The following is a 10,563-nucleotide window of genomic DNA, read 5'->3' as shown; positions in this document are numbered from 1 at the left end:
ATGGGAATGTTAGCAAAACATACTTGTGAGCTAATTTTTGTTAGTTGAGTGAATATTATTTTTGCATTATGAATAATAATTAAAATATTTGGTTAGGTTTCCCCATTGGGCGAATGTCACATACAAAATTAATAATCACATTCCCTAATTCAAATTTAAATATTCACATTCCAACTTGAAGGTACAATGGAAAGTGCAGACAAGTTTTGCATGACTAGAGATGGAAATGATAAGAAATGTAGATTCTGGTTCACTACTTGGGAAAAAGTAATGAATTCTTATTGTTAACCACAGATTAACTGCTATTCTAAGACCCCATAAGAAAGTTCCAGCGGAAACACATGGAAAAATAGCCAGGTGACATATACAAACTGACGCCATTCATTTATAAAAATGAGTTCAACTTATTGTTTAAAAACTCTAGTAGTACCACTTATAAATCTATAATTAAAAAAAGCAATTTTACCTTCCATTTCCAGCTTAACAAATTAACTGGAAGGAATATGAACTGCCATTTGACCTCTACAAAGCAAAGCCAGGCAGGTCTTAAGAGACTGGAAACACTATTGCTCATTCAGTAGATGAGCTTGTGAATACATACGGAGCAGCATATTTCCAACAGTTCTATTTTTGTTTCCAAACGGCTGGTCTGGTGCTGATGGCTACCTGGGACTCTCCCACCCCAGGCATTCAAATATAGTGGTGTAATTGGCACAGCTGATAAAACAGAGAGCAGGATGAGTTAAAACGTGGCAAATAAGGACCCTAATAATTTTGAGTCCATTTTTAGAATTCCAATGTGGGAATGTTGGAAACAAATGTTTTTATCTTCTTTAAGGAATCTCTTAAATTAGTAATGCGTCAACTGATATTTTGATAAGAATTACACCTCTACCATTACCAATAAAATTAATTTAGTATAATTTAATAACTTAATCCTAATTTAACCACTGTTGATACCTGCTAGAAGACTCATTCTCAAATTAAGACTTTCATCATGCTTGTGCAAATGCATGAATGATATGCACATCACATTCTTGTATTCCACCTCAAGCATCTTCCCTGATACCGTTGCCTCCTTGGTAAACAAGTGCAATTACATCTTTTAAGAAAAAAAAAAAAAGGATTAGTTCACTTCCAGAATAAACATTTCCTGATAACTTACTCACTCCTATGTCATCCAAGATGTTCATTTCTTTATTTCTTCAGTCAAAAAGAAATTAAGGTTCTTGAGGAAAACATTCCAGGATTTTTCTCCATATAGTGGACTTCAATGGGAGCCAATGGGTTGAAGGTCCAAATTGCAATTTCAATGCAGCTTCAAAGGGCTCTACACAATCCCAGCCGAGGAATAAGGGTCTTATCTAGTGAAATAATCAGTAATTTTCTTTAAAAAAAACAAAAAAATGTATATACTTTTTAACCACAAGTGCTCATTTTGCACTAGCTCAGTTTCACGCATTACGTAATCAAGTTGGAAAAGTCACGCGTGACGTAGGCGGAAGCACCAACTCAGTATTTACAAAGCGACTGTGCTGATGTATTTTCAAAATTTTGTAAAGGACAAAGGTAGATCATTCAAGACATTTGCAAAGTATCAAAAATAAATTTTGCAGGTATGTTAAAAGGTTTCCAAGACGGATTTAACGTCATTCTTATATTACAAATAAACACTAAATGTGTTGCTTATTTTGATGATCTTTGGTAGAGTTTAAAAAAAGTCTCCTAACCAACAGCAGTGCTCCCAACCTCTATGGGCAGATATTTGTGAAATTGGGTACTAGTATCCACATTATCAGCTTACAATACCACATAGCATATAAGAGCACAACTGTAGCCTCTTGCTAAAATTGCTAAAATATCTTTTCCAAGATTCACATGGCACATTTCCTATTGGAACAAATCAAACATGACAAGAAAGTCAGTGCATCAGATTCTCTTTAATATCAACATGTACAAATGCGTTTTCTTCAAAAACGTGATACAGAAAATACATTGCCTCACATTATTCTGGTTTCTAACGCATTGAGAATGTTTTCTAGGCCAATAAAGTTAACCTGAGAGTTCATGTTGTTAGACGTTTCCAGGGCGAGATCAACCATCCAAAAATATAGATTTAAATAGGCTAATGAATAAGAATAAAGCAACGGTTAATGTTCCATTTGAATCTAAATACAGCTTTGCTAATGTCAGAAGCTAATTGCAGGCCCGTAGAAGAAGGTAATGATCACACTGATTGACGTCACCACCACACTGATTGAAGTACAGGCACTGTTCACTGTGAGCACTGCTATGAACCCTTTACAACAGCGTAATCAGATCAAACTGATCTCTGCCATACATCACAAAATTACACCAACATGGAGCATTTCCTGAACATGTCAAAGCATAAGGACAACATTTTGTCTATACCTGATGAGTGCATACAGTGTGCGCGTGTGAATGTCACAATAATCACACTGGACGAGTTCAAACAAAAGGCACCAAAAGTTAGGAGGGTCTTTCTTCACCAAACTGCGCACTAAATATCAAAATAGAAGAATCACTGCTGACAAGCATAAGCCATGTGAAATATATTTCCCCTTAAGCACATGTATGTCACCAAGACACATTATATGTGCAGACGTCAGAACAACAGCAGATTACTATAAACCTGAAAACATAAATGTTGCAGAAAACGTTCCAATCTACACTAGAAGCAAGCAACATGTTGCAAAGTGACAAAACTAGATTGATCACATTATAATCAACAATATATCCATCGATTATAATGACAGCTATCTATCTTTGTTGCATTGGTCGCTTTCATTACAAACTAGGTGTATATCTGAAAGGGAATATGTAAAAAAAAAACACTGCAAACTAGCCAATGCTCTTAAATGAAAATGCACACATTCAAGATGTCTCAGTGACGTACATTTGCTGTCAGGGTTGTTACATTTTTCTAAATGGCTAAATCAAAATACAATAGAAACCATGGAACAACAATTATTATAGCTAAGCAATGTAAGCATAAACATTATTGTAATAAAAATATTTCGATCTATATTCACTGCGCAACATTAAATCAAACTAAGCCACGTTTCAGCAAAACTTGTGCATTTCCTTGTGGTTAGTGCAATATCAAGCCTTTGCAATTGAGCATTGTTCCACAACGCGGTTTAATTCATTTTCCAAATACCAACACTCCATAAAAGGTATAAAGTGGGCCAGTTCCAATGCTTTACACGATCACAAAATTCACATTGTTTCCAAGCACTGAATTATTTGATCAAACATGTTGAATATTACACATTTAATAAAAGACACTTAACCTAGTAAATGAAATGTCTCCTCATAGAGGACTACTCTTACTGTGCATCTTTCGACCCTGGTTAAACACAGAGAAATATCAACCAACTGTCAAATGAATAAGGAGGCCAACAAAAGGTTATGCTATGTACTGCCAGATTCAGTGATTAATCATGTTTAGTCCTCAATTTGTCCTCAGAGTGCTTGAGATGTTTAGTTGATATAGTACTCCAGTTTGACGTTTCAGCCTCAGTAGTGGTGTTTGCAGCCATATATGACATCGTTTCGTCTCCTGAGAGCTCCCACTAACTTCTTCCTCAGCATAAACCTGCACAGCATGGCTATGTACCCATGTGAAGAAGAATAAACAGGAGTTATATTCCCAGACAAATCTAATTGTTTAGCAGCTGCACAAAGCATGTTTGTTCTTGTTTCGTTTAGCCAGAAGCAAAACGAATGACTCAAATTCTCAGGTTTTGTTTTGCTAAAATGTCCACTGAACAACTTAAAGTACATTTTCACAGTTAGTACTCACACCATGACATCCAGCTCAGTTAAAACACACACAAAAAAAATTGCCTTTCACTGTTAACAGAGGAAATAATGTTTAAAATAAATGCACAAACTACAAAACGCTCAAATAAAAGTGAGGCTCCCCAAGGTTCGCTATCAGGTCCAAGCCACTTTTCGAGAGATGGCCTGTTTAAAGCACTCTGGGTCCGTGTTCCCACCCGGTCTCAGAGCTCTTTCAAGACTTACCAGAACATTCTGATGGGACTCGCGAATGTTGACCGGGTGTTTGGCTCTGACCAGCTCGTAGGCGGCAATAAGCCTCATATTTTGTTTGACCATAAGGTACTGAATAATGCAAGTGGGGGCGAGGGAAAAACCATCACGACAATGCACCAGCACTCGCTTCCTCTTCTCCGTGGAGGCATCGATACACTCATTGATGTGATCGAAGCAGCGATGCTTGAGTGCCAGCCCTTCTTGGACTGTGTCCGGAAGGTCACTTATGTCCACTTTGAGCCGAGACCAACTATGCTTGACGCCCCTTGAACAAGTGCAAGGAATGACTCTCAAACAAGTCTCCCCGGGCAAGCTGCTCATGTCGATGATACTGTCGATATTATTGCGGCACAACGTACGTCCGCTATAAGCCGCGTTCAGGTTTCCCACATAAATGTAGTCTGTAACCTTCGATATGACCGGTTCTGAGTACTGGAAGTGCTCAGGGACGCTCTGCTTGGGTTCTGGAGTCTCTGGGCCCGTTTTGGCACTGCCGGGACCAGCTCTGCGACTGTAGTTGCGCATTTTCTTAGATCCAGAGCGGGAAGGTGGATTGGAGTCAGACTCAGAGCTGCTGTTCCAAGGTGGGGAGAAGAGTGAAAAGCGACTAGAGGACTTGCTCTTGGTGAGGTGCTCCACCGGACTGGAGAGGCCAGAGCTGGAGCTGGTGGTGGAGCCAGAAGCGCAAAAGAGAGACGCTCTTTCCAGGGAACCTGTGCTGCTGGCTGCTCCAGCACTATGGGCCTGCTCCATCTGACGGATAAAGTCACACATTAAGACGGGTAACTCAAACTGAACCTCCAACAAGTTACGAGCAGCTGACTTGAAAGCACTTCCACCTACCTGAGCTTTGAGGTTGTTCTTCCATTCCTGGGTCTCCAGAGCTTTGAAGCATCCATTGCTGTCAGAGGACACCGAGAGACACAGGGGCCGATGGGTCCTGGGGGGTAGCTGGGGCGTCAGGGCCATGGCAAGCGGCCGGGAGTCAGGCTGCTCGTTCCTACTCATCAGATCGGGACAAGAGCCTTAGATACAAATCAGAGGGTTTGAGGTCAATGAACAGATCTTTTACCTCAAATTTAGTCAAACACAGAAAAGTTCAAATACCAGAACAAAAGCAAGAGAATGTGCTTTAAAACAAAGTTTACTTAGTTTAATAACCTTCATGTTTGATGTAAAGGGGTCCATATGGATGCATTAAAATATGCATCTAAAATTTGGTTCCGCGTAAACAAGATGATTGGATAGATACAACACCAATAAAAATTCAGTATGCAAAAAGGGAGGATCTTCTAAAACCATTCCAACAATGCAAGAGGCACTAATCTAGACACTTCTCCGATCCCAGAGTAATGAGTAATTATTTTAAAATCAAATAATTTCAATCAATGTGCCCAATCATTTAAATCAGTATTTTTTTCCTATTACTTCTGCTCACTGAAAATTTACAAAGGCCACAAGGTTGAAGATGTTCTATTGACATGTTGATGATTATGGGCATTATGAAATCAACCAAAGCAAAACAAGAGTCCCACTTCAGCCGTGTTCTTAAGTGCTCAACAGGCTGATAAGGAACTGCCCTTAAGTTTCTCCCTATGAGGCACCTGTCTGTCAGCGAGTGTGTGTGATTCAATGAGGATGCTCATTAATGGAGCTGAGAGTTTGTTTGATCCAGGAAAACACGACTCAGGCATTAATACACCCACATATCTCACTTCAGACAGCCATTCCATCGTTTTATTGTTCCGCCGATTGACTGTGTGCATGTTTGTTAACACGACACAGCGCTAAACAGCAAATCTGACGAAATCTGCCTGAGGATTCGTTCAGCTGCGACTAAATTTGAAGTATCTGCACATTAGTGAAAATAAACAACCATTGTCAACAATGCTAAAAGACATTCAGACTCATGCAATAGTCAATTACATTAATTACAGTTCCATACAATGAGTTATTTTAAATAAATTTGCATTTACAAGCACATACAATTTGTGCCACAGATTCTCATGAATATGATTTTTTATTTCATGTTTTTTTTTAAACATTTTTAATGTTTTTATTATTATTTTTTTTTTAAGATTTCTTTAATAAATTGTAATAAGACTTATTTCTTTCGATTTACAATTAATCATTTTGCTAAATCAGGTTTGAATACCTATGGACAACATACTAAAAAAGATAGTTAACAGAAATAAACTTTTGTTAGACAGTGACATACACAGTATATGAATGTCATAACAGAAAATATGTGATGATGTCCTGAATAATCCAGAAAATTTACATAAGCACATACGTAATGCTTACCAGTGGCACATGCTGAACGAGAAATTGGCTGGAGCTGCAAACGATTGCGAATCTTGAGAGAGTTGAGTAGATTTTTTGCAATCATGCCTGAATAAAATAGCGCAAAAGAAAAAAGGTTTCCTGAAACAGAATCAAAGCACCAGCAAAAACAAAACAAAACAAGATCTTGTGAAATCAAAATTGGAGTCTTGTGGTTTATAGTCCATGTCTGCACTACAAACATTCATCCAATCAAATTAAATGGGCTCTAGAAAATACTGGTTTACAGCTGTGGTGTAAACCAAAGGTTATTAATTAATTTTATTATTTAAAAAAAAAATAAAAAAATCACAAACAAAAAAGCGAATCAAAAACAAAAAAGTTACTTCAAGAGGTGTAAAGTTTGATTTTTAGGAACATAATTCAGAAGCTTAAAATGTGTACAGAAAATGCAAATATGCTGGGTTTCCACACCTTCTGACCAATACATTTCTTCCTAGTCATGTGACATCACTTAATTCACAAAATCTAATAAACGGTAGTCAATGATATACTCAAAACTGAAATTTTAATAACTTTTGTAGGAATGATAAAGTTATCAATTATACATTATAAAATAAAAAACTACATTAATTTCCATGACTTTTCCAGGCTTCTTCCATTCCCCGTTATTTCCAGGTTTTTCATGGCCATGGAAACCTTTTAACATCTCAGATTTACAAAAGTTAAAAATAAATAAAAATACCAGAACATGTTATTTTACTATAAAATGTAACCTTAGGGTTTTGGACGTAGAAAGAAATGTTCAAATAATTTGCAGTGAAAAAAATCTATAATGAACAAGACGATACATGCAGCCGACATATACAGTAAAAAATGTAAACATTATTTTCCAATGTTCTTATTTTGTAAACAGTTACCTACGTTATGGTGTTTTGCGTGACATTTTATGTTGTTAATGTTTGACATTATTTTAGCATTATGCATGTTACCCTGATGGTGTTTTGTGCTAGTGGAAAGCTGTATGGTTTAAAACAGCACTTCTGATTAACTGTAATTCATCATCTGGCCTTCTATTTAACTTTTTGTTAATAATTATTGTGATAATCAATATATTTTAAGATGAGCCGTCCGAGAATGTTGGTATATTTATAAAACTTATTGCCTAAAACTTAAGTCCATATTTATATTTTTACAATGCTTTTGCTATAGTACAGTTGCTTTTGTGCATTTTAGCATAAATTTGACCAGATTTATTAACATTAAAGACATTTCAAAGACACAATCCTTATTTCCAAAAAGGCAGGTTTGAAGCAAATCTCACCATTTTGTTTGGACTGCGCTTTCTTATCCAGCTGATGAGGTGCCATGATGTCTCTGCTCCATTTTTCCAACGCTTCCATCTTCCACCCCCTGTAAACAAGTCACATAACATTTCCAAAGCCATGTATTTCTCATCCTGAGTGTTGTTTGCAGTGTGAGGCATGCATATGCTGGTCAGATGTGTGCCTGCAGTGAAGGGACAGACAGACACCCCCGCACTCAAGCATTCCAGGACTTCAGTCTGCTACACAAATATATATATATATGGCGTGATTTCACGATCAAATGCTGGTTTCAAGCCGCCGAGCGCAGGCATGATTATACAAAACCACAGTGAATGGCTCGGGGGAAAATGAGCACTGCGTTAAATTAGCGTTTATGTCTCATCAGATGTGTTTGTGCAGCTTCATCCGGATGGATGTGCGGTATCACTGCATGCACGCGACGCAAAACACCAGCGAGCAACAGACATAAGATACACATACAAGACATGTATAACATTTGTGAGCAGAAAATATATTAAACATAAGATTGTTTAAACAAACCCCAGCCATTCATCTCAGCAGCGCTCAGCTGAATGACGCTCACGTGGACACATGACGTCACGGAAGCGACGCGCTGCGCTTCATGGGAAATGTAGTTCTTATCTTCTTCTTCTTCTTCTGTGGGTTTATTGGCGAGTTGCATACCAGCTTTTCAGTTGTTATTATGTTTTGACTGACGGGGCTAGTTGACGAAAAACATCTTGAAGAGAATTTAGCTTAAACTTATATTAATGTATATAGGTAAGTGTATATTTAGTTGCTGATAATGCCCCACTATTAGTGAATGATGACCGAAAAGCTCATCTTGAGGTAAATTAACTGTCTGGAGTGGACACAGTAGGCTAACAACGAATAAACACGTTTTCGCAGCCTTAAAATGAACAGATAATATAAACCTGCAAAAGAAACGGTGACTGTGATTTACTGTGATGTGTGAAGTATAAATAGTAAACATTAGCCCCTCAATTAATATGAGCTCATAAAAATTGCTAAAATGTAGGCCTAATAATAAAAAGAAATGTATAGCCTGAATGCACTGTAAGTCGCTTTGGATAAAAGCGTCTGCTAAATGCATAAATGTAATAATAATAAACGATTTAAGATAATAGGCCTATACTCTTTTTACATTTCTTAAATGTATATATTTTTTTACCTTTGATTGTTTAAATAGTAAAGAAGTGTGATAGTGTAAATTTGTACAAGAACAAATATAAAATTTTCGCCTCTCAATGAGCTCACAAAATGCAAAAAAAAAAGTTAAACATATAATGAAAGTAGATGTATTATTTTTGTTTTTCTGTTGTTATTATTATTATTATTATTTGTGTTTCTTAAATGTTGATTTGTAATTGATTAAATAGTAATGCAGTGTCACAGTGCAAATCCTGTACAAATATACATTTTCAGCTAATAGGCCTACTTTAGTAGTTAACATGAGCTCATAAAATACCCGCAAAATATGAAAACATGCTAGATGAGCTCAAAAAAGTCAAATATTGACAGTAGTTTGCTCTTCTATGATTTGGGGGTGTGTGTGTTTTGTTACTGTTTAAACGTGGCGTATAGGAATAGTCTGTTTAATAACAGGCTTCACTGTGACAACATGCCCCACTATTATGGAATCATGTCAGAAAAAACTAATCTTGAGTTAACTGTCTGTGCAGTAACAATGAAAACGTTGAAAAGTTTCGGCAGCCTTTAAATGAACAAACTTAGAAATCTAAAGAAATATTTACTGTAGTAAAATGTATCTTCCCTTATAACACAGTACTGAATGATTAACATATTAACACACCATCATTTACAGTAGCATAACCGCAGTACCATGTAGCACCAAGATACTTTTTTGCAAAGCACTGTACAAAAGAAAGAAAACCTCTCGAATAAACCAAACCTCATACCTTGTTTTGTTGCTGTTGCAGATGCTAGAGTCAGAAGGCTGAAACCGTTTGTGACGGCTTGTTATCTGTGCTCAGGATAATCACAAGACAGCTTCAGGCTGCTGCAAGTATCCAAGCAAACCCCTCCGGATCCTGACGTCACACGCTGCTCTCTAGTAACAAAACTACACCGGTAACTCCACTCACTATTTCACAGCAAGTCTCCTCATTCAGAATTGGAAAGCGACGAAATAACTGTTCAAAACAGAAATGAACTAGCAGCTTTATTGTAATTTGAGAGTTAGATGTCAACACATCCAATCACAAATTGACAAAAAATTGAATGCATTGACAATGGACATGTCACTTAAATGGTTTTTCAATGGCTGTCGATGCGTTTCATCCTCAACAAACGTTATAATAATGAGACCGCTTGGTAACGGACCCTCATAAACGCTGGATAAAATGTGGCCCAACACCAGTGGGTGGTATAAGGCTTTATTTACATAACAAAGTGTTGAATTACTTATGACCTGGTTGTCTCATCTGCTCAAATCCCACCTGCTTCAGAGGTGTGGTCTCCTGACCACAAAGAACAAGATTTCAGTTAGAGACGCGAGACATGCAAATGAGAAGATGTGTTTTATAAAGGTACTTAGGACTAAATCATTCATAACTGTATTACCTTGTATGGCTGCATTGCAGCTGAAGTGTACTGTACATGCGATGTCCGTTCTTGCAGAATCCAATTCAAAACACACACATAAACAATTTTCAAGAATGATTTCTGAAGGATCATGTGACACTGAAGACTGGAGTAATGATGCATCACAGGAATAAATTGCATTTTAACATGTTGCTGTTTTTTAATTGTAAGAATATTTGATCCAATAAGCACAGCATGGATGTATCCAGCACAGCATGGTGAGCTAGTAGGAATATTCCTTTGATTG

The 10,563-nt window shown here is 37.1% G+C and overlaps 1 protein-coding gene across 1 annotated transcript; it reads right to left on the bottom strand.

The window, feature by feature from the left end:
- Window positions 1–1,932: 1,932 nt before the first annotated feature.
- On the bottom strand, window positions 1,933–8,309 carry LOC107675297 (uncharacterized). Its single transcript, XM_016469597.1, has 5 exons — window positions 8,232–8,309; window positions 7,688–7,776; window positions 6,385–6,471; window positions 4,924–5,105; window positions 1,933–4,833 (listed from the first exon to the last, which is right to left on the bottom strand). The coding sequence occupies exons 2-5, from the start codon at window positions 7,764–7,766 to the stop codon at window positions 3,961–3,963; spliced, it is 1,221 nt and encodes a 406-aa protein (XP_016325083.1). The 5' UTR covers window positions 7,767–7,776; window positions 8,232–8,309; the 3' UTR covers window positions 1,933–3,960.
- Between the last annotated feature and the right edge of the window lie 2,254 nt (window positions 8,310–10,563).

This window comes from Sinocyclocheilus anshuiensis, unplaced genomic scaffold (genome assembly GCF_001515605.1).
Source record: "Sinocyclocheilus anshuiensis isolate Anshui unplaced genomic scaffold, SAMN03320099.WGS_v1.1 scaffold532, whole genome shotgun sequence".
Taxonomy (NCBI): Eukaryota; Metazoa; Chordata; class Actinopteri; order Cypriniformes; family Cyprinidae; genus Sinocyclocheilus; species Sinocyclocheilus anshuiensis.
This window is presented reverse-complemented; position numbering and strand designations above follow the sequence as displayed.